At 40.9% G+C, this 26,110-nt stretch overlaps 1 protein-coding gene across 2 annotated transcripts in view; it reads right to left on the bottom strand.

The window, feature by feature from the left end:
• The window catches only part of stxbp5l (syntaxin binding protein 5L), a 226,349-nt gene that overhangs the window by 178,877 nt on the left and 21,362 nt on the right, over positions 1-26,110 (bottom strand). For both annotated transcript variants that reach the window (XM_071914581.2, XM_071914582.2), the window contains exon 2: positions 15,389-15,486. In XM_071914581.2, the coding sequence (XP_071770682.1) occupies positions 15,389-15,486 (98 nt within the window). The remainder of the gene's footprint in view (positions 1-15,388; positions 15,487-26,110) is intronic.

The following is a 26,110-nucleotide window of genomic DNA, read 5'->3' as shown; positions in this document are numbered from 1 at the left end:
AGAAAGGGGAGAGGGGGGAGATGAAGTAGAGGGATATTTTTATTCTAATAGAAACAATTTTAAGTCTGGCATGAAATTTGCACCCCGCCCATTTACACCTCAGAGGGAGAAGGGAGAGAGAGAGGGTGGAAGACAGAAAAGAGAGTGGAGAGAAAGAGAGGAGAGTGAGAAGAGAGGGTGGAGGAGAGAGAAAGAGGACAGAGAGAAGAGAGAGAGAGAGAGAAAGAGAGAGAGAAAAGACAGCAAGGGAGCGCAGATGTAAAGGAGAGGAAAGAGAGCTGGGAGAGAGGAATGGAAGAGATAAAAGAGAGAACAGAGAAAGAAGAGAAAGAGAGGGGGAAAAGAGACGAGAGAGAGGGTAGAAGATGAGAAGAGACTGAAAGCGGGGAAAGAAAAGAGAGAGAAAGGAGAGAAAGGGAGGTAGAGAGAGGGGAGAGCAAGAGGGGAGAGAGAGATGAAAGGAGGACAGAATGAGAGGAGGGAGAGACAAAGAGAGAGAATGGGAGAAATGTGGAAATCAGCCAGGCATACTCCCTCTCTTTATTGCTTCATCCCTTTTTCTTTTATAACCAGCATTCACAGCCAGCGGGACACAAACAGCCAAAGTGATGAAAGAGAGAGACAGAGAAACAGTAAAGCGTTGTGGGGCGTCGGGCGGTTTCTTCCCCTCTGACCGGTCGATGGGATCGTTACAGAGCAGGAAGAAATCAGCGGTCTTTCCAACCAAACCAAAAAGGCCAGGGTTAATGGAACCCCGAAGAGCGATAAAGATAAATAAAAAGGGGACGGAGGGACGGAAAGAAAGAATGAGACCACACAATGACCACAGTTGGGAGCCTGCGGAGTCAGCCCATTAGCGGTTACATACATGTTAACACTACTTGGTGGGGCTGTACTGAAACAAGAGCTCTGTAAGTCCTGTTACTATCTGCGCAGGATGTCAGTGCAGCTGCATGATGTAAGCCCTCTGAGATTATTTTTATGGCATTTCTTTATTTGGTTGTTTACAGTGAAGAGAGACAGGAAAAATGGGAGAGAAAGAGGGGGATGACATGCGACATAGGTCCTAGGCTAGATTCAAACCTATGATTTCACAGTTACATGGCCATAGTCAGCTGAGCCCCAACACTTGTCCCAGCTCCATAATAGTTTTGGCAGTGTCCGAAATTTTGTGGCATAATCATGTACTGCGGCAGGTGTTACAACGCGATTACTATGTGGTTATTTTGCTGAATGACCAGTAAGACAACGACAAAAATGTAAAACTCAAAAAGAAGGCTGTCGGCGGATGTAGGATGCAGGACATAGGACAGACAATGTAGGATGCGGGGCGCAGGACATAGAGGAAAGGTTGTAAATGTAGGATGCACAGTGCAGGGCACAGGACAGGATGACATAGGATGTACAATGTGAAATGTAGTACCCAGGGCATAGAATGCAGGATGTAGGATGTAAGCCGTATGGCGCAGGATGTAGAACAGACAATGGATGCTGGGCAAAGGATGCAGAAGGTATGATGCACAATGTAGGATGTAAGATTGTAGATGTACAGTGTGTAGGACGCAGGCGTACAATGTAGGACATAGGACACAGGACAAAGGAAGTACAATGTAGGATGCAGGATGTACAGTACAATGTACGGTATAGGACACAGGACGTAGCACATAGGATTTACAATGTAGCACATATGGTGTCGGGTGTAGGACGTAGGATGTACAATGTAGGATGTAGGATGCAGATGTACAATGTAAAATGTAGGACGCAGGACATAGGATGTACAATGTAGGATGGAGGATGTACAGTACTATGTACGGTATAGGACGCATAGGATTTACAACATAGGGCATAGGACGTAGGATGTATAATGTAGGATGCAGGTCGTGGGACATAGATGGTAAGATGTATGATGCAGGGTACAGGACGTAGGACACAGGAAGTATAATGTGGGTGCAGGGTACAGGACGTAGGATAGGATGTAGGATGCAGGGTACAGGACGTAGGACACAGGAAGTATAATGTGGGTGCAGGGTACAGGACGTAGGACAGGATGTAGGATGCAGGGTACAGGACGTAGGACATGTATAGGACATGGGAAGCAGTATGCAGGACTTACAAATAAATAAAACCCCATCCAAAATGGCTTTATGATGTCTCTCTAGAACCTGTGTGTCCTGCCATCTTTTTTAATTGCTGTTTGTTGTATAATATTGCATGCTGTCTAAATTACTCTAAATTACTTTTTGACTCAGTGGGTTGTTAATCCCCTTTTTGAAATAATAAGACCTGCAGGATAAACAAACAGAAAAACTGCTACTGTATTTAATGTTGACTCAGAATAAACTGCCTTCCTCTAGAGGACTTTTCCTTTAATCCAGGGGTGAACTGCCGTGTGGGGCCATTAATTCTATTATCATGCACTCTACAAGGGCACAGTAAGGGTAGAGTGCAGTGTGTGGTTATGAATAGCCTAATATTTCGGCTTCATTCGCCTCCCCTGCTCCACTCCCAGTGCAGCACTTTGCTTTGCTCACCTTTTGGCACCGGTAAAACTGTCATTACTCTAGTTTACTAATAGAGGGCCGCAAATCCTGTTTGTTGTAATTCAATCAACACCTAGTGAGTCAGCAGGCAGGACTGTATGTTTTTTTTTGTGTGTGTGTGTGTTTGATATGTGTGTGCATGTACGTCTGTTTGTCTTTGTGGTGCGTATGTGTGTGTCTGCACATATGCATGGCGGCAGCTGTGTTTGAAGCAATGAGCTCATATGTGCACATTTGCAAACAGAGTTCTGTATGTTTACGGCGCAAATAGTTATTTACATGAATGTGTAAATATAGCATGGCGTGCGTAAATATACCCAACACACTTGATTTGGAATGCATTTGATCATGGCATTGGCCCATTTCTGTGGCAGCTGCCCTACTGAGAGCAAAACAGTCATCATGTTCACAGGCATGCTCACACAGTCAGCAAAGCCAGTGTGACCACGATGAATGCTTAATAGATGATTATCATCAGCCGGTATTGTTGTTTGTCCGACTGGCAGCGCAAAGCTATGCTGTCACACACACTCCAAGACAAATAATGCTTCATTAATAATGGACTCTAGCAGTAGCAGTGCATTTACACAGCAAGTGACCTCGGCCCATTGCCCGCCCACTCTCCATTGGCCAAATTAGGTTTACTGATTGCTCGCTGCCGGACCTTCCTAATGGCAGGACATTTAACAACATGTGACTGGCTGCTGATGAGTGAATTGCTCGCCCCAAAAGTGAAGCCGCGGCCAACTTTTCACCTAATAACAAACAAAGGACTGCTGTCAACATCGGTTACTCAGCTCTGTCAACACATTTCTGACGAGGCAAAACTCGGAGCTGTTGGTGGTGTGGACACGTAATATCAGCTCCGGTCTGGTCTATTGATTTGCTGAGCGTTGATATCGCACTCGGGCACATTAGCGATCACGATCAAAGATATTTACCAGAGCTGATCGTATTTCAGTATTGATCGCGTTAAGAGAGTGTATCATATCTTGTCATTATCATGTTATCTGGATGTTATTAAGATAAAGCGCCCTGGAGCATAAACACACCTACACACAAACAGAGTCCGCCCGCTTTTTCAAGCTGGTAGAAATCTTTATGATATGACTTCATGCGATGCCTTGTGGTGAATTGTATCGGACATAAATTATGAAAAAAAGGCTTTTCATGAATATAAATATGAATGGGGACTTCATAAGCAAACCTGTAAATCTGTTAACAAAGATGGTGTATCTATTTATTTGCTGTATTATTCTCAAGAGATTCATTTGTTGGGATTACTTGTATTACTCTCAGTAGTTTGTATTTGCCATATTCTTATCTAAATCCTTTTCTCTGCTGCTGTGATGATGCACTTTCCTCATGGGCCTCATTAAAACTTTAATTAAACTAATCTATTAATGGTTGTTCATTTAATGTTTATCACAGACTGGAGTTTATAGTGTACCTAACTTTTTTATTTACCACTACATCACAGTTTCTCTGCTTTTTATACTTTCAGCATTGGCCACATCCAAATTCTGGCAATGTCAAATGAATGCAAACTGAAACAGTCTAGCTGCAGGCAAACAGGCTAGTACTATAAATTTCTGTCTCTGCATCTCATATTGCCATATTATACAGCACCATTACATTATCGCCACTGGTATTACTATTATACAGCACTATACCGTCAATTTATAGGCTAATCCTAATCCATATGATAACCCATGACACGTCTCAAATTTTTCATTGGTTTCTTGGATTTGAGCCAAGTAATGCAAGGCAGCCGCTTTTTGTTATTCTGATGAAGTCAGTCTGAGTATTACCACACACTTTGACAGCGGGACAGTGAATAGAGCAGAGACAAGCAGACATCTGAGCTGCAGCAGTGGGCTGCAGTCAGCACAACCAATGGCACAGCCTATGGCACTGTCATTGTCATCTTTAGCCAGTGTGTGTGTATGTGTGTGGAGAGAGGCTTGATTGCTATGTGTGTGTACAGATGCAGATGCATCTGTAAGTGTGTGCTTGGGCACGCTTATATGCATGTTTTTGTCTATGTCTATGAGTGTGTGTGCACGCACGTGTGTGTATGTCTGCTTGCACATGTGCAAGTGTGTGTGACATTGAGTGAAAGGGTCTGTGATGAAGCTAACCAGAAGCTATCCCTAGCTGTCTGTGACAGTTGCAATATGGCAGCTGTCACTAGGCCCCACTATTTGGTTAGTGTGTGTGTGTGTGTGTGGTGGGGTGTGGAGAGGGCCGTCTGGTGACTACTGTGCTGACTAGAAAGAGGTTGGATACACTTCCAAAGTCCCTTCCAGCTGGTGATCAAGAGCAAATGTCAACATAAAAAGGACGATGATCATACAGTAGGGCGGAGTGTGAAAAGATATGATATGCCATTACTAGGGATGGGATGATACGCTTATCTCACGATAGGATTTGATACGTGATATGGGGTTAATGATTCAATGCAACCACGATATGATGTAATAAATAAAAGTTCAATCACAACAAAGTCTGACTGTGCAGAATTCTGTTTATTTCTGAGCCACAAATCTTTCTAGCGATGCCATTGGCTCGCTAGAAAGTAATGTAAACAAAAAATGTAAACAACAATTTAAAAATGTCATTACAAAGTGACAATAATATAATTTGGATGGAGAGCTTGTGAAACTGTGATGGTCAAGCGTCTCATTTGTGATTACTACAGCAGAATAACATGGAGCTAATTTCACCATTCATTTTTCTTCCCCCATGATACGCATTGTCACATTTTTGTATTGCGATATATTGAATTTCAATATATCGTCCCATCCCTTGCCACTACTCTTTCAGCGGGAAATGCCACTTTTATTGGTGTACACCTCAGTAGCTCTCCATATGCATATTCAAATGAAATGTGCTTTGTCTTATGATGTTATTTTACAACAGCTTAGAAAACGTAAATCGCCATTTGTTTGGTCATTTTTATTATTGAATGTGGTATTGATTTATAGCTCTAATGATTTGAATTGAATGGGATCCCTCCCCTCTTCCTCATCCTCTTCCTCCCTCCTTCCATCCTTTCCTCCCACCATCCTTCTCAATTGCTCCGGCTGTCTCTCTACCCCTCTCCCTCTCTCTCTTCCTCTGTCCCTGTTATTTTGGTGGTGAGTGGTGAGTGTGCCAATGGACTGTTATGAGAAGTGACTGTCTATCAGACTCAGTGCAATTCTATTACCTGGAGCCTTTATTGAAACTGGATTCATTTTCACTGCACCAACACACCGGCTAACAGCCATGTCAGACACACACACACACACACACACACACGCACACACAACATAGACACAGGTAAAGGCTCAGACATACACACTTACATAGATAGATAGATGCACATGAATGCACACTCAGAAAACAGATACACACACAACATAGACACACAGGTAGAGGCTCAGACATAGAGAGATAGATAGAAACACACACACACACACACACACACACACACCTGTCACCCTCTCTCTCCCTTCTATTTGTTCTCAATAAACGAGATCTCAGCAGATCTTGGTAATCTAGCCCCTGGCAGAGGGAGGAGTATCCCAGAAGCCCACTGCAGAGAGCCTCGGTGCCAACCCGCTGCGCCAACCCTCATGACATCATCACTATGCACCATTCACCAGAGCAGGACCAACTCTTAAGGGAAATGTGTAGCATTACAGACGCACTCCAGACAGATTAGACGCAGCACTGTGGGACAGATTGTAGCACCAGTCACTATGTTGCTACACTGGTTAGTTTGTTTCTTAAAACATGGTTGAGGCATAATGCGGCATAAGGCAAAGTTTGATTGACACTGTAAATAGCACCTTCTCCTGACCATAGCGGATGTCAGCTAACGTCTTAACCGACAGAATATGGTTGATTTCTGTGCTTTTTTTGGCTGGGAACTGATCATTTCACCACTGATATATTGGATGTATTGTATGTAGAGATAATGTCAGCTTGTTAGCTAGCTAACCTATAGCATCAGGACAGCGAACTATGACTGTCTTGTTAACAAATTAGCTAACATTACATGACCAGTACCTAACAAGTAGTGGATACTAGTTGCATGTTAACATTAATGTTGGTTGCCTTGCTAAATTGATAACTGTGGGCATATCCTTTCCATTCACAACAGCTTTGATTGACAGGCTGATGACCACACACTGGTTGACTACGCATGTAAACTGTAAACAGTGTTGGACGTGTTGGACAGAAGCTAGCGTAAGAGAGACAGCCATATCAGTATTAAGCTAACAGCTAGCTTATTAGTAATGAATAAAAAGTGGTGGCTTCTTGCAAAGATTACTTTTCCAATAAAAATGATGTAAAACAAAATACTAAATAGAAACTAAAGGCTATATATAAAATATATATTACACATACTCTATGTATGAGGAGTTGAATTCCAAAAGAGAGAAGAGATAGTGACTTATATTATTGATTTTGGAAGGGCACACATTTACATTAAAATGTCTTTGTGTTTGCAAATCAATAGACAATATGCATATTAATGCAGTCATTGCCAGCTTGGTCAATACAGATATCTGTAGTGGTGCCATTTATTTGTGGAAGGAGCTAAAAACATGAGAAAGAGAAGAGGTGTGGATTACTGAGGTACAATCTATTGCACAATTCAATTCATCATGAACATAACTATAAATTTAACAAATATCACAAATGATAAGCAACAAAAATCCCTTATTTTATATCTGAGAGATGTCTGGTATCAAATACATCAATATCAATATATATGTCTATATCTATTGTGCCCCATCTTTTATGTAAATGCAAGTATTTTGTGGATTCAGTTTTGTGGGTGTGTAGTTTTTAGTTTAGGCTGGAACAGCAACGTCACTTACGTTGTTTTATCCATGTTTTTTTTTATCCATGTATCGTTTCCTCATCCTACTCTTCTCTCTTTCCCTTCAGGTGCCTCTCCTTGAACTTTTACTTTCCCTCCTTCCTTCCCTCCCTCCATCCTTTCTCTTCCCATTTTTTTCTCCTCCCAAAGCCCTAGACAGGTGCATTAGCGAGGAGATTAGCAACTCCTCGATCCGCTGTAATGAATTCTCAGCCACGCTTCGCCCAAACTCCCCAAACCTATTTTCTGCCGAACCTACTGTACATAAGCACTCCGGGCCAAGTAAATACCACTCTCAACTCTGTACAATAGACCCACCTTATACAAACACACACCCATTTGATGAGTCATTTTTTGGTAAATTTTTTTACGGTTGATTTATTTAGCAAAGTGGTTGAGTGGGTGGAGATATTTACAGGCGTTTGTGCTAGTGGCTAGATTTACATGTGCACTAGTATTCCCTCAATATTTGGGATAGGCCTACTCGAGTATTGTGTTCACAAATTGATTCATGTAAACGCCACATTATGTTTACAATAACTCGGATAATGTCTGATCCCGGCTATGAGAAACCTGGATAAGGTAGCTGGGATGTTCCAATATTATCCGGGATATGACACTTGTAAACATCTTATTCCCATAGTATCATGGGTAAAGACATTCGGTCAAAGTAACATTTTACTGCAGACTATAAGCTCATTAGAAGCAGAGATACACTTTTCTTGCAATATAATCATCAGACATACATCAGAAAATTACATTCAGTTTAATATCATGTCACTAAATACATGGACCCATACCGTATTCAGCCCCTTAAACTTTTTTCACATTGTGCTTATTATATCATGCTGTAGTTATAAATGTCATCCACTCACAATGTGCTTCATTGCACTTATGATGTTGTATAATGTCTTATGGGCACCACTTAAACCTTGGTAATTCTACATCCTCACTTCTGGAGTGAATATGAAACTGAGTTGTGACTTTTTGTCATGAAAGACATTAATATTCTCGGTTGTTGGGATAGCAGACAGAGATATCACAACAGCGATTTATTTAAAGCAATAAGCAAAAATTTCTGGTGACAAAAACAGCAACACATTTGTAAATAAACTCACATCGAAGCCATTTCTCCCTCCCTCCCTCCCTCCCTGTCGCTCTCCCCCAAAAAATGGCTAAGCTAATTAGCTAAGCTAATCGTACCTACGGAGAAGTCTCGCCGGTTACCTCGCTCGAAGAGGTATGTAGCACGTTTACTACTTTACTAAGTTTACTCGCTCGCTTCAGCGATTCCGCCATTATGCAAAAACTTTCATGAATGGGAGGGGGAGAGAGCCGCTTTTAAACAGCGAGAGAGGAGCCAAGCTAGTTTAAAAAAACTTGGATAGCTACGGGAGGGACTGGGAGGAGCTTCAACAAGATTTAGAAAAGAGGTGAAAACAGCAATACAGCTGGCTGCTGTGTGGATATTGGTTTATATCATTATGTCTCAGTGAAATCAGGATTGGTTATAAGGTCTGATATCACTTATTGTAGGTTTAAAGTAGTTGTCGAAATAATGCAAGACAAGTAAGACGTACAAGTGGCTTTCAGCATAGTTGTAACTAGCTTATCTTGCTAGCTAAATCACTGGCGGGAACCACAGGCAGGCAGCAACTCTGTTTCCTCATGAATACTGAGATATTATAACAGCCCGTCCCAAATAAGACCTTAACCTGAATATGAACCAGTATCCAGCTTGCTGCGTGCATGCAAACATAATCATTAATTAAAATGTGATCAGGAACAAATGTTTTCTTCCTCAGACCTCAAACCTCAGACTCCATAGAAACTGTCAGTGTGTGTGTGCATGTGTGTGCGTGCACGCGCATGTGAAAAGGATTCAGTTCCAGCAGAGACCAGCAGATATATTGATCGCTCTTCTGCCTACTGACACATACACACACACACCCAGGCACTCAGGCAGGCAGGCAGGCATGCCTACACACACACACACACACACACACACACACAAACAAACACACAGACTGGAAAGAGGCGCCTCCAACAGAGCACATAACCACAGTCCCACACAGTCGATCGATAGCACCATCTGAATGTTTAACTTTGAGCCCCCGGAGATCAATACGGATTTCTTAACACAAACAAAATATATATTTCTGCCAAGTGTCGATATGCTGCTAGAGCAGAAAGCACAGTCTACAGTTTTGGGTCAGTGACAACAGACAAATAGGGGCGATAGAGATGGAGTCCCGGCTTTAAACATGCTGGCCTTTTACATGCTGCTCCTCCCTGAAGAGGACTTGTTTGGAATATCAAGCCAATGACTGACAGACTCTTTCCAGTTCATTCTGGTTAAGAAAAATTGATAGATTTTTGATCAGAAAACAACTGAGTATGCAGCCAGAAGTAGTAGAAAATCTCTCTGATGTGATGGTATATTATAATTTAAAGTTCAGTAAAGGACCAAAATGCCGCTGACACTAAAACGTTCTTACTCTGCTCCACAGTATATAGTACTAAAATGGCTGTAATATAGCTCTAAATAAACTGGCTACAATTCAAATTACTGTAGGCTAATATTTAATTATGATAAATAATGTAAATAAAATAGATGTGGATTTACCACATTTTGTTTGAAAACAATTATGTACAATAACATGGATAGGAATTGCACTATTTTCATTATACTGTTTGACAACTATGAAATTACCATAAAAAGGAAAACTATGGTAAGTTTTTAATGTTTTCCCCAATATATAATAAAAAGTTGATATAAACTCAAACATTAACCTCTCTGGTCAAAACATACATTTTACAATTTCGCCATTCATTGATATACTTATTAATTATATTTATACTGAGTATTATTATTATTCATTTTATTTATGTTTTAATTTACTTATCCAGTCATGCGCATAGAGCTCTGAAACAAATATACTAACAATAATAAGAAAATGGGTGTTGCTCAATCTGTGTAATGCACCAATGATGGAGTCTTCTTTTTATGGTCTATGGGCAGCGCTGCATATCTCCAATAAAATTGAAAACATACGCTGCCACTAAGGCACAGCAGCTGGCTGGTGACGTGCCATGTCAACAGGAAGCAGTGACAGAGGGAAGTGCGTCCCAGAGCTGTTACTGCAAGTCGTTCACCCTCTCACCTCGGCTCCTCGCCTGTGAGCGGCCCTTCTGCTACAACACTAACACTTCTAACTGCGTGTCACTCAAAACGAAGGGGGAGTGTTTAGGGGATGCAATGGGACGGGGGGGGATACAGTATCGTTGTAAGGTGTGGGGACATCTGCAATGGCTACCACTGAATACAGTACTATAGCTGTAAAGGAGGGGAAAAAGAGAGGAAGAATGGCATTTGCGAGCCATGAGGCAAGCCCAAGGACAGCTGAGATAATGAATGCAGAGGTAGGGGTGGAAGAATACTGTGTGTAAGGGCGCGGGAGGGGGAGGGGGGGTGTAGAAGACCATTACAAAAACAAGGACAGACCATGACAGGAGATGACAGGCGGATGTTCAAAAGCCCCGAGACGAGCGGAAAAACAGAAAAGATTCAGACAGAGAGGGAAGGACAGAGGAAGGGTAGATTGAATAAACCAAAGTAGAAATATACAAAAAAAAAAATAAAGGTGCTGAAGACAGAAGACGATGGAGGGCGAGCGTGAGTGAGAGATAGGGAAACGTAGGTGTGTGTATGAGAGAGAGAGAGAGAGAGAGAGAGAGAGAGACAGAAAGACAGAGATATTGGGGGGGAGAGACAGTGACAGGCCACATGGGAGCAGAGGTGTGTGTGTGTGTGTGTGTGTGTGTGTGCAGCATGCCAATACTAATGCTAAGTCACTCAAGGGCCTCCATCAAACTGAAATCTCAGCCTTGCTCCGCAGCCAGGCATTCATTAGAGAGAGAAGGCGACGGGATACCAAGCAAAGGATATCTAAATTTGGAGCCGAGTTAATAATGTAATCAAGTCACATTTTTGTCTGTTTTTCATCAGTTATTCCCTGTGTCATCAAACACCGCTGTGTACATCTTCACCATGCCCAAAGGCTCATCCTCTTCTTTCTCTTTCTCTCTCTCTCTTTTCATGAACCGTGTTATGGTTTATGTGGAAAAACAGTGAATGTACAGATGTATTTGTACATTCCCCGAAGTTGCGGTACATGTACACATGGACCAGTGATGTGGTAAATGTACAAATAGCTCGCCAAAGATTCGTACATATCCCAGTTTATCTGCACACGCCCCGGTTCATGTGAACAATACTTAGATTTGTTTGCAGATTACTCAGTTTCCCTGGAATGTAAAACAATACGCACGTTGTTTTACGTCCGAGCTGACGGTACGTAGCACTGTCAGCTCATACAGCCCGGTCTTAAAAAATTAAAGGGTCAGTCATAATGTGGTGCATTAAGTTTTTGAAATACGATTATTGAGTGATCTGTATCGACGCAGGATCATTCATGAATAAATTGTGATGCATCTAAGAATCGATTATCTCCCCACACCTACAGAGGAGTAGAGGAAATACAGTTTGATTACACTATTGGTTTTGCATTATTTAAGCGGCAGTGTTTAATATTGGTTAATTACTTGGTTTAGTTAATTTAAATGGAGGGAGGGAGGTTGCTCCCCGCCACACCCCTTTTCATTGATGCAGATAACTCAACAGTCAGATTTGAAAAACCTAATTCACAACATTATGACCGGCCCTTTAATTTTGACCTAAATCAATTGGATGGTGCTATGTGGACTGACATAAAACACGTGCGTACTCTCCAACTGCACACTGTATCAGTAATAATCTGCTGGTATCCATATTAGTTAAAAACAGAAATATTACACAGCTTACAAAGGGCTTCTCAACAATTCTATGTTAAGCCAGAATTAAACTCCAGGGGTATGCGCACTGCTTGCAAATCAATGTGGTATGGGCTGGTGCCACCCAATTAACACTTTAAAGTAGCCTAAGCCATTACACATATCAGACAACAAATGCCAAAAAAAACACAACGCACATAGAGATCGCTGAACGAACAGAAAACAAACCAGTTAATGAACCGAGGCATGCGCAGATAAATCGGGAATTGTGGGAATTTTTGGCGAGCTATTCGTACATTTACCACATTGCTGGAAAATGTACCACACTGTTGATAAATATACAAATTTACCGGTACATGTATACATGTACTCACTGTTGGTAAATATACAAATTAACCGGTACATGTGCACATGTACCACAACGTTGGGTAATGTACAAATTGAATGGTACATTTGTACATTGACTGTTTTTCCACATACACCTTGTACTGTGTACTGTATATACTGTATATATATATATACCTCTGATATTGAAATAACATCACATCTCCCTCTCTCCCTTTCTTTTTCTCAGCTTTTCTCTTTTCCTTTCTCTCTGTGGAAAAATCTGCCTGTCTGTCCATCTTTTCCCTCAGAAGGACTAGCGCTGTGGCTGCTGCAGCATCTATAGTTATTAGCCGCCCTGGCCTTGGGTTCCCCAGAGGGATACTGGGAGCCATGAGTATTTATGAGGGTGTAATCTCCTACCTGAGGCGCTCTCATATGTCCTCTCCCATCCCCGTGACTGGGTGACCCATGGGAGACACTGTTGGATGGGCAGGTCTGAGCCTGCGACATGACAGCCGAGCAATACGAAATGACAGGACTGAAAGAGGGATGGGAAGGAGGAGAAGGAGAGGAATGACTAAGGCTGGAGACACACCAGAGCTGTGCCAGAGGTTTGTGTCGGAGAAGATAAGTTCTATCAATGTTGTATTTCCTACTGGTAGTTAGAGTTAGAGCCCATTTAGTACTGAATTGTCTAGTTTACATTTCCCCCAATCATTTTAACAATGCATGCCTTATGTAACTTGATTTTTTAACATTTATGTTATTTTTAAAATTTTACAGTGTCAAACCTAGCTTGAAATTAACTGCTGTCCTGGCTAGCAAAGACGCCCTAAATAAAAAGATATGGATGTGACAATAAAGTTTGTAAGAAACTTAAACTCCGACTTTTGAGGAGTTTGGCACATTGGTCACTTTACCTAATATGTGACGTGAGGATTGGCACCAAAATCATTTCTGTGAGTCGGTAGATAGCTCTATGCGGTGCACATGCTAACACTTTAGCATACAGTATGTTAAGTAATCTTAGGCGATTAGCATTATCCTAAAAGTGAGAAAATGAGAACTTGTAGCAGCTCTAAGACTGGATGGTTAGTTCATTTTAATGACAAGCGACTAAATATACCAGGCTTGTTTAGGTAAAATGGACATAAAATTCAAGAAAAAGAATGCAGAAGATCTCTCTTCTGCGAGACTTCGAACATGACTTGTTTTGTTTACACTACGGTGACCAGACGTCCCGGTTTGTCCGGGATTGTCCCGGTTTCAAGATGGGTCTCCCGAGTCCCGACAAATATCTGTAAAACACTAAAATGTCCCGGTTTTCAACATTCACTACCAAATTGTCCCGGTTTTCACCACAATTAAAATAATAATAATAGTGTTATACTTGTTTTCAGCGCTTACATAGACGTTTATCATGTTCTGTCCCGCTCATTATTACCTAACCCAATCAAAAAACATAAACAATGCACCGCGCGTCTGAATTCAACACTGATTTGTCTGTATGTGTGTCAATCAATCAATGTGTCGTTGTCAAGGCTGTTGCTAGCCTATGACGCTTGTGGCTCTGTCTGACAGAATCTGTCAGTACGCTAACGGTCAGCTGTCGTGCCGAAGAGAAAGTCGGTCTTTTCTAAAGACCTCCAGAAGGCTTAAGTTACTCTTTTCTTCGTGAAGTAGCCGGCAACGAAAATGCTGCGTTCTGCACACACTGCAAGAGTACATTTTCGGTCGCGCACAGTGGAAATGCCGACATAAAAGATCATATTAAGACGGCCAAACATAAGCGGTGGCTACAAGCTAGTAGTAGCACCGTTGTGACCTACTTCAGCGGGGCAAACACCGGTGACAGTGATCTGAAACTGGCAGCTCAGGACGGGACCTTTGCCTAACGTTACCATCTGGTGAAACACAACCAGAGCTGAAAGGTATCTGACAATCAAAAAATATGTTATATTACACCAGTGCAATCCTTGTGTTTTGTGTTGTGTGTTATTATACAGTTTTCATATGTTTTGGTGGATTTTTGGAGACAAAACATCATTTTTTGTTTGCTGAGGCGCTGTCCATGGTGTTGAAAGGTGCAGTCACTAGGTGTGCTAAGCGCTGAAATAATTGTCCCCCATCCTGATGAAAACACCTATGGTGCGTGCATAAGCGCATACATGTGCGCGTGCATGAACGTGCGGTACACTTAAGGGTCCCGGTTTGGGAGTTTGAAAATGTGGTCACCCTAGTTTACACACAAAATGAGTGAAGTTAGTCAGACAGCTAAAGTGTTTCGTTGATTCATAATGGACATAATGATGAAGATTGAGATTTTGTTTTCAGAAGTTTTGAATCTACAGTCCATATAATAAAAAACAATACCAACTTTGGATTACTAAAAGTTTATCTTCATACTTTAGATAATGTTAATTGCCTACGATTACTTAACATACTGTATGCTAAAACATTAGCTTGTGCACCGGTCAGAGCTATCTATCAGATACACAGATGATTCTGGTATCCTCTCATCAGAGATTGGGTAAGGTGACCAATGGGACAAATTCCCCAAAAGTCAGTGAATTCCTTTTAAAAAACATTATTATTATTATCCTCTAATACCCCTTTAAGTGTGTGACACCCAGTCTTTGCCTAATCGTCTAGTGAGAGGATATTTCTGACTTGAGAGACAAAAAAACCCTGTGAAATCCATCATTATTTGTGTGATACAATGCATTTTCAAAACCGGCTAGCACTTCAAAAATCTTCTAGTGTGTCCCCAGCCTAAGGGAGGCAGTGAGCAGATGGCAGGGGGAAAGGATACATCCGTATGCCGCCTGTTCGGGAGCCGATGGCCACGAGCTTCTGCACGGGGTCGAAGGCCAAAGCGGTGGGCTGGTAAGGGAAGCCGTGACGCACCGTCTGCAAGGCAAAAACACACAGCAACTCACATTAAAAACATAAAATGAAAACATGTTATGATAATTGTTAGGGTAATTAAAGTGTTTCACTCTACCTGCACATTTCTCCCCTCACATAAATAAATATGTTTTTCTGCCTGCCAGACCGTATGAGCTTCTATGTGGTAAATTCAATTGAAGCGTGTCAATCCAAAGTGCTGTATGCCTGTTTTAGAAAACTGTGACCAGATGTTCATTGCTCAATACTTAAAAAATACAAATGGCTACATCTTCTAAATTGTTACTAATTTCTAAGTAAATGTCTCAAGCTAGCTAATGGCTTAGATAATATTCCATAGTGTGTTTTATTTTCATGCCAGCAAACATTTTATCAGAGTAGGTGCCACATCATTGCATTTTGGAATGAAACTGTAATTGATAATTGATGTTTGTATCACTTCCACTTCACTGTTTATTAAACTAAGGCAACCAAAAAAGCTGTGAGAAAGGGATCAAAGAGCAAAGTTTTTCTTATGATATTTCCATGTGTCTGCTTGCTATGGTGAGAGTATGATGTCTGAATTCTAATTACTGTTTGAAGCACTGACCAGCTTCTTCTGTTTACTTGTCTCCTGCTACTACTTCAACTACTACTACTACAATTACTGCTACTAGTACAAACTGGTGGTTTTGCAGCAAGGACCAAAGCAGTGGAAAACTAGCGGAGGCTACTTGTAGCTGAATTAAACTGTGACTCATGCCTCCACTAGGTGGAGCTCTTTTACCAGTTGCTGCTGTCTTTTTAAATAGGTCAAAAGTTTTGACATCTGTGCACAGTTAGTAGATGTGGTTATAGTTGAGTTAATATGTTCCAGATGATGTCCGTTAGCTGTTTAAAGTTAGTGAACGCTAACTTGATGATGCTTACCAGCTAGGTTTGCTAATATACAGATGTTGACTAGAATAGCTAGTGAGAGAAGCACAATCTTTGTTAGTGCTATATTAACTTGTTGCTAACGTCAGCTTTCGGTTGAGTTTTGACAATTTGCTAAGCACTCATGCAGCACACTCATTTGCACTCATGTTGTCAAGCAAGTGTGACACACTTTACTGCCCGGACTTGCATTGTCACCATAGTATTTAACCCTTAAAATTCCATAGTTGCCATTTTATGGTGTACTAACCAAATTACCATAGCAAACAGTGGAAGGACTGTTCAGTCCATTCAAGGTCTGTGGTTACTACACAGTAAATGTGATTCCTCTCTGACCTGTGTGCTCCTTTTAAAACATGTCCATGCATCATTCGCCACAGGGTAAGAGTCAATTCACTTTCAGTTTAGTCAATCAATATGTTCACTGAAATTCAAATGCTGAACCTTTCCCAGATCCAAGTTGTCCTATCCAAAACAATATAGAGTCAATGATGTGTCATTAGCAAAGAAACTGCAATTTCTGTGTACATTACATATGGATTAAGTTAAAGTGAACCAGCCTCAAGACTCACACGCCCAACCGACTGGCCATAGCAACACTGTCTCCCACACTATTCCCACTCTGAGATGCACTGGAGCTGTCCATCATCAGTCATGTTAAATTTCCCAGCAGTGCCTCCCCTGACTGTAATCTGCTCTGGTGGGATGTAGAGACATGGCCATCATCACCAATGTTGAATAGTAATGTGTTACAGCAATATTATTATTCCTACAAGCAATGGGCAGTGTAACAAGTTACTGTTTCAATTTCAGTAATAATATTACATCCTGTGATTTGTTTTTGTCATAATTAGTCATCCTCCTCTCACACTCAGATAGCTTAGGTAAGAAATGGTAGAAAAGTTGACTTTCTCTAGATGAAAGTTTTCCCACTACTTTGTATTTTATCAAGCAAAAGGATGACAAGAACGTTGAGCATCAACACTTTTGTTTTCATACACAAGTTGACTGAGTAATGAGTCATATATTACTTTCCTGACTACCAAGCCCATCACTGTCTGTCACAGCACTCCCGCCGTTTACAGTATGCCAACAATGTTGCTTTCCCCCCTGAGAGGAGAATGGAAAATCCCTCTTCTTTGTTCTGCCTTCCCCCACCATCATTTGAAAGACACAAGTTTTGTGTTGAATCATACCTATTCAGTTCTGCTTTATGAAAACAGAAAAAGAATAGACAGCTGCTAATACTGCTGTAGTACTAATGCAGGGTAGATGTATGATGTAGTACTTCTACTGGCCACTACTGTAGTACTACAGATAAAGACACATATATTGTATGTCTGTACTAACTTTGCAGTCTCTGAAGCTGTTCAGCATTAGTGGTGATGAAAGCCTCTGACTCTATACTGCAAAGATAAATGTGGAGCTGTCCATTAGCACTGTGCTGATGAAATCCACCACACCACTGCCATGCTGATTACTATTCACTGGAGCTGAGACTGCTGCTGAAACTCAACAACTGGCTGCCCCTGTCTGTCTTTTTACTCCCAAAGGTGCTGAAATGTGTGCAGGGATGCAGTCTGTTTTTCACTGGGGTGCTGAAATCCACAAAGGTTTTTGATCAGAAAACGACAGAGGTGTACGCAGCCTGAAGCAGTCAAACATGTTGGCGCCAGATAGCCAGCAGTAGGAGAAAATGCCAACACTACACAAAGCACCGCGCCAACAAAAAACAAAACAACCAATATCGGGAAAAACTCAACAGTTGAGGTTTGGAAGATGGACTGGTTGGAGACAGAGATGGGAAAATGGCACCATCCTCTTCTGTAAGTCCTGCTGCCAGTTTCCAGCAGTGGGAAGAAATTAAAAGGAATTTTAGTGGTGCAAATTGAGTGCTAATATGCAATGCACATAAAATTGCCAACGAAAAAGACCAAAATGCCACAAAAAATCAGATTAGGGGGTAAAAAATGCCTCGTATAAATGTTAGTTTCTTACCCTGGTGTGGACACATACAGAGACACAAACACATTTAATATAATAAAGGCCAATGGATTTTGGGGGCTCTAAGGCCATCATTTGAAAGGGGATAAATACTTATTGCTACAATGTGGTAAAATGAAAATAAAATTAAAATCTAACAACACTGGTTTGTACAGAAAGTTGGTCTAGGAAAAGTCATGAGGGACATTTGGAAAGATGAGATGTTTCATTTGCAAAATTCAAAACACAAACAAACACTTCCATGGTTGAAGCACACAATAGTTGAAGCACATAATAAAGCCGCCAGCGGTGTGTTTGTACACAACCCAATAGTCCATATTGCCAGGTTTCCAACCCCCCGCCTCCCCAACCACCGCCACCTTTGTTCGGCTGCCTGAATTATTGTACCAGGGTCTCTGTCCTTTCATCAATAATTCATAGGCATGAATTTGGAGCAGCAATAGAGAGAGATAGAGGGTTTGTGGATGAATGAGGTGGTTATAAAACACAGACAGAGAGAAATCACTCGGCAGTGATCACACCAGCCAGAGGAACAGGAGAAACAACACGAGGCCCAGAGAGACATTGAATCACACTGCAACCAGGGGACAGAGACGGAGCGTGTGTCTGTGTGTGTCTGTGTATGCATGTACTGTATGCATGCATGCGTCACATATACTGTCCCTGCATGTGTGCATCTGTGTGTGTATGTGTGTGTCTGCAGGCAAGTGTGTATTTGAATGTTTGTGTATATCTACGTATTTATGAAATCAGTGTCATTTAAATACTTCTGTTAAAGAAATCTAATGCAGATGTGTTATTCATCTAAGAGGTGTGTGTCTGTGTTTGTATGCATATATGTATTCATATGTATATGTGGGTGCGCATGCATGCATACACTAGTGTGTGTACTGCTGTACTTGCATGTGCATGCATGAATGTGTGTGTGTGTGTGTGCTTTCACAGGTGTGTGTGTATGCGTGTATGCATGCACATGGTACCTACCCTATTACTCACAGTGGAATAAATGAGGGAGTCAACCTATATATTTTCATTCCGGCAGCCTGCTATATTACCTTTTATTAAAGGCCAGCAGCCAGACTTTCACTGTGTGTGTGTGTGTGTGTGTGTGAGTGGGTGTGAGTGAGTGTGTGCGCCCGCACCATAGTAACCTACCAATTCAGAGTCTGACCTCTAGATATACACATAATCTGTCACTCAACTAATATACATACAGTAGGGTCCTAGATCTTCCCACGACTGCATATAAGCCAATGTGTGCCTCGCATACCAATGAAGACAACAAACAATAAAGGTAATATAGATGAGAGACACAAAGTGTAAACCTAGCAGCATGTATGCCATGGAATCTCAATTCCTGATTTACTCTTTTAGCCACAAAATGGCTTTATAGAAGGACAATAGCGAGCACAGTCCGAAAGCTGGAATATTCTTGTCATGTCACAAAGAGAAAGACATTAAACGAAATGGACAAAAAGCTGTTTGTGTTTTGATGCATGATTAATAGTTCCCAGCCACATACTGATGAAGATGACAAACAGGAAGGATAAAAATCGATGATGCGTGTTTGGTGTATTCAAGCAGTAAACACAGCAGGGCATTGTAGCGTTACTGGCTGTGCCACTACTTAATAGGAATGCTAGTGTGGCTAGTTGGTAGCCTACTGGAAAAAGCTTCAAATAAAAACTTCAAAACTTCACAAAGTCATAAGGCAGAGGTCTGATGCAAAAAGAGGTGACAATTTTATTAACAAAAAAGAAACGTAAAGATGCGGGCCCGGCATACTATAACATACTCGGAGCATAAACCACAGAGCTTGAATCGATAGAACAGTCATTCCCATTCAAATCAACGTTCCAGGATAGTCGGAGCGGCGGACATTTTTATGTGTACCGTTGGGCTAGCTTCCGTATAAACCGACTTATGACAAGTCGCTGAGGTGAGAGGTTTTGCAGCAAAGACCAAAGGAGCTTCTCTGTCTCCTTGCTGCCATGGATTGCTAACATGCTAATGTTGACTAGAAGAGCTAGAGAGAGAAGTACAGTCTGTGATAAAGCTACGTTAGCTTTGTCGCTAACGTTAGCTTTCAGTGGAGTTTTTTTTGCTAACAGACTCATCTGCACAGTTCTCAAGCAAGTGTGACAGACTTTACCGCCTCAATGCCCAGACTTGCGCTGTCACCATAGCAGTTAACCCTTAAAATTCCATAATCGCCATTTTATGGTGTACTAGCCAAATTACCATATGGCAAACAGTGGAAGGGGATCCATTCAAGATCTGTGGCATGAACGTAAATCATTCAAACATTTCCACAGCCTCACAGCAAGCTGTTACAACCCTAGTTAGATTGTACTCAAGTTATTACACAGGTAAGTACAGGGTAGGCTATTGTAAGTATTCATAAAATACATGATACGAGAATAAGACTTTAAACACCACTATTATACTGTATATGATGACTATTTATATCAATTTAGCTACCATATTACTGTAGGCTTCAACAAGGGTACCTCCCTCTCTCATTAACTGAATAGCACTCTGGCCACTTCATAAATACAGGAATTAGTACATAATGTTAAAGTATACGCAACAATGGATATGAAAAGATTTCAACTCTGCAATATAATTGGCACCACTACTACTAAAGTTACTATGTGAACTGAAAATGGATAACTGGCATTATTTAGGACGCACAAATGATTCTACGGTGTACTTAGGGTCACACAATAGGAAACGCTACGCCAAAGGTAGGAGAGAAACCTTTTCACAGGCACACAGCATTGAAATTTATTTCCTTATTTACAATTTCTCTTCCTAGGCACAAAATGGCTCCAGAGGCGAACGGTATAAAAACATTCTTTTCTATTTCTTTCTGCAATAGGGCAGTGCCCTGCTGCAATTTCCATCAGACAACCAGGAAAACACGCATAAATTTGTGTTTTTGTGATTTTTTTCATTGTGCACTGAAGGACGACAACATCATGAATTTGTGAGTGTGTATGTGCATGTGAAACGACAAGAGGATAGAGGATATACTGCTATAATCAACACTACTATATTCTAAACATCTAATCATCTCTAACAAATCATCAGTCAGTATGCCTTTGGAGGAGCTTAGACTGGCTAAATTACTTCTCAACATCCATTTGTGCCATACTGAACTTTTTATTTTTATATTGTTATTATTGTCTTGTCTTATTGTCTGTTTTTTATGACCCACCACCATGGTGTGTAGACACATTCTTGTGAACACAATAACTCCAGAACAATACATGATAGAGACTTCATACTTACACCACAGGTTCCCCACTAGAGTAAATGATCTGATTAGACTTTGGAACACCTTGCTGCATAAATTTAAATATTAATGAGGAAAAACAAATTTCTTTGAAACTACTAAAACGTATTAATTCTTTAAGATATGGAGTTCATATTAATACCACCTATGTATGTTAACATAGAAATATTTGCTAATTTAATTAGCTTAATGAATGACCTCATTAGCATAACTATTTGTTTAATATATCATGGTGATTACGGCGGGACATTAGGCAGTGCATGCTGTTATATATTTATTATTTGCTTGCTATTTTAATTTTATTGTCTGTTAAGCACTCTGTGACTTCTGTTTTAAAAAGTGCTAAATATACAAAATGTATAAAAAATTCCACTATTTTTATTATTTAATGTTAGGGTGGGGAGTGGGGGGAATAGGACTACCCAGGGCCCCAAGCTGAGGGAGGGCCCCTCAAGTAAAGACTAAAATACCTTTTGTGGTTCTCAAGTGTATATTTATCAATATTTTAGACTTTTATTTCATACTGCTCTGGTTTTGAAACAGGGTTTGGTTGAAATAAATGCAAACATATTCAACTTTCTCCAAAATATGATACAGCAACTGTGTTGTTGTGTTATCAGAGACAAACTGGAAGCAGCAGGAAAAAAATGTGGCTAGCTTTTTCCTAGGTAGACTAAAACAAAATTGTCGACTACTATAGTGGATATGACAGCCCAGCCGATTAGCGCTATCAGAGTAGTGCCCAAAAGCAATAATTCCAGTTTGGGATGTGTCCGATAATTGATCAGTAAATTCATGTGTGGTAGTGTATTTGAGTTGTAGATGGGTAGACATACTGTAGATTGTATTAGTAGTTTGTGTGCACGCAGGTTGTAATGCCAGGACTGCCCTCCACTGCAGAGGAACGGCATCTAAGTTTGACAAAGTACAGCTAAACCTAACACAACTCCATCTAAGTCTGACAAAAGACAGCTAAATCTGACGAATGCCATCTAAGTTTGACAAAGTACAGCTAAACCTGAAACAACTCCATCTAAATTTATTCCTTTTCATGTAGTACACGCTAAGATAGATAGATAGATAGATAGATAGATAGATAGATAGATACAGAGGCTCTCAGTCATCTTCACTTCTACTGTAGCACTCAGACTGAAACCAACTCATGCCCAGTATATCTCCAATAAGATCTAATAAAATCTTGAGATGTAAGGGCAAACCTGGCCACACACATACACACACACACACACACACACACACACACAGGGACACACTTCATGTTGGGATCCATAGAGCACTATGTTTTAATCATACACACACACACACACACACACACACACACACACACACACACACACACACACACACACACACACAACACACACACATACCTCCAGGTCTTGCCACCAGGCCCCCTCATATCCTGCAGCCCAGGTCTGGTGCACTCTGGCTGGGCTACAGATGGGGCCAGAGACCCCCCTCCCAGAGGGCAGAACCATTAAAAATACATACAAGAGAGCCAGGGAGTGGATGAAAAATGCATTTACCGTGGTGAATCTCAGAGCTGCTCATACATATTTCAAGGCCTCTAAAGCCATTTTTTTCCCTCTTTCTGTGTATGTGTTTAGATGTGTGTGTGTGTGTGTGTGTGTGTGTGAGAGAGAGAGAGAGAAAGAGAGAGAGAGAGAGGCTGTAAACAGGGCCAGGTCCAACCTTACATCTCAAGATTTTATTGGATCTCTTGGAGATATACTGGGCATGAGTTGGTTTCAGTTTGACTGCTACAGTAGAAGTGAAGCTGACTGAGAGCATCTATCTATCTATCTATCTATCTATCTATCTATCTATCTATCTATCTAAATATATAACAACCAGCTTAGAAAGAGAGATATCTGAAAAATATTGTTGTGGTGTTTGACCAACTGAATCAAATAAACGAAAGAGTCAGTTGAACAAATCTTTTCACTGAGTCACTCATAAAGAACCGCCGAACCTTTCATCACTAAGTTGCAAGAATAACGCTTTGGTGAAAATACAAAAAAACAGAGACAAAGTTTAAGATGTTCATTAAAATCATACCAATACTTGTTGATAAAGTACTCTTCTGTTGGTAACTCACCAGCATCATGGGAGCCTAGCATTAGCCTAGCTTGTTGCTAGTGTCTGGGACAGGGATGTCTCTACTCGGAATGCTGAGTGTTAGTGATCACATACTGATACTTGGGGTAATGTAAACCAATTGGAGTAATGTAAGAGTATTTTTGAAATGTTTGTATATTGCATTAAGTGCATTTTGTGTCATTTTTGTTCATGCTAAATGTAACGTTAAGCTAAGCTCAATGCGTTCTACTGATCTGATATACCTGTAATTGTGTCCTGCTAGATACAGCTTTTAGCTAAGCTGTTACTGCCCTGTGAGGTAAAAGTTATCATTTCATGGTGGTAAAAGGTTAATTTATGCAACTGAAATGCGATATTGTACGTGGTTGTGTGAATATAAGAACACATTTCTTTTCAGTTTTTATTTTATTTGCATTTCATAGTGTAAATTATATGAAAAAATATTTTAAAAAATATTTTTTTTCTACACTCTATGGTTGTATATTTCTGTAATCTATTAAGATTGTGTATGTCGTTAATAGGTCCTAATTACTTGTTGGCCTACTCACACCAATTGGCAAAAATGTCCAAATGTTTTTGATTGGGCCAGTATTGGACGGTTTGCCTCTTCTTATGTCTGCTGATAGGCACACAAAGTTTGATGGTGTCACATGAATCCATTCAAAAGTTATGCAGTATGCCTTTTAGTGAGAAGCCACGTCCCCCTTTAGGGTGTGAAAAGTTGTTCACTTCTTCTTTGCCCCATGACCAACCTTTCAACAAAGTTTCCTGGTGTTACGTGAATCCGTTCGTAAGTTCTATACCTTTTTGTGAGAAGCCACGGCCACCGCCACGCCCCCTTTTGGCCATTTTGTGTGAAAAGTTAATCACTTCTTCCTTGCCCCATGACCAAGCAAAAAAATTAACCCCTGTAACAATAACAGTAATAACATTAAAGACGCAGATACAGCCAAGAGCAAGAGCCAGAGGAAAAAAAGACAGCGAGATAAAGACAACATAAGAGATCTCGGTTATGGCTATGACTTGAGAGATTTAAGGGATCTGCTGTTGATCTTTGGGGCTCAGGATGCAGCAGCATGGTGAGTGTGATTCCTCCGGTAACAGACAGCGTGTGTTAACACCCTTCCCTCTCTCCTCTCCTGAGACTGGAGCTATCTTGGCATGTTACACAATGTGTGACAGGGTCTTCCTCTGAGGCTGGCTCACCCATCAACTCTTCGCCCATCTTTGTGTTTCCATCCATCCATCTACCTATAGACCTGTTTCTTAATCTCCTCCTGACACCATCCGTGTTCTTTGTCTCTTGAGTTTTCTTTGTCTCCTTCTCTGTTTTCTAATCCTGCTAGACATGTTGAGCCTGAATCAACCCCTTCTCTGTTGCACTGTTTGGACAAGGTTCTCATGTTGCTCCATCTACGCTTTGATGGAGCTTCATTATTATGATTCATCACATCAGCTAATGCTCACAGTTCTACTCTGCAGTAAATGGGCTGCTTCTACACTATCTAGGCTTCAATTTAGTCCAGCAATCAGCGTTGGAAAACTCCCCGCATCTAATGTCCTTTGCACCAAACCTTACATATATTGACTAATACTGGGGACAAAGTGAAGCAATGACTGTTGGCTGACAACATATTATTATCTGGTCAATGCAATAAATTATTAGATTGGTCCTGAAGACTCTCCTGATTGATTCTTTTAACATTTGGCTTCCAAATAGATTGCTGGCAATTTTTGCTCGATCTTTGCAAATTATCATAAAAACGATCAACTGCCAAAGTAGCTGGCAGACAATCTTACCTGACACACACAAAAAAATAGCAGCCTTTGGTTAGTGCCTGGTGTTAACTTGTCTTCTTGCTTATTAAGTATGGAACCTGGCTTTTTCCAAGTAGGTAAGGCCAAGCAAAGCACAATTTTGCGTCAAATTGCAACAAAATTCACCACCACAGCATTGTAAGAATATCCAGAATTCTACTAAGTTTGTATGACTGAATAGCAATAGGAGCACAGTATTAAAAAAAAAAGCTTCTATACGTTGTCCTTGAAAGTGAGGACTTATTTTTCCAATGGAGTAAACAAGGCAGACTGACGACGTTGCAGCAGCCTGAATGGATGGATATTGTTGAGATGGAACACGAGGGTAATGTAGTGAGCAGACTGCCGCTCCGACCTTGAGGGAGCTTGTATACATATATCTTTACAACAACAAAAAAATCTGAATAGAAGCCTTATAGACACAGAGAGGGCATAAATAAAGAGGAATCTTGGGAGAATAGATGGAGAGGACAC

This window comes from Centroberyx gerrardi, chromosome 10, assembly GCF_048128805.1.
Source record: "Centroberyx gerrardi isolate f3 chromosome 10, fCenGer3.hap1.cur.20231027, whole genome shotgun sequence".
Classification (NCBI taxonomy): domain Eukaryota; kingdom Metazoa; phylum Chordata; class Actinopteri; order Beryciformes; family Berycidae; genus Centroberyx; species Centroberyx gerrardi.
The sequence above is the reverse complement of the archived record's forward strand: the minus strand, read 5'-3'. Positions and strand labels throughout refer to the sequence as shown.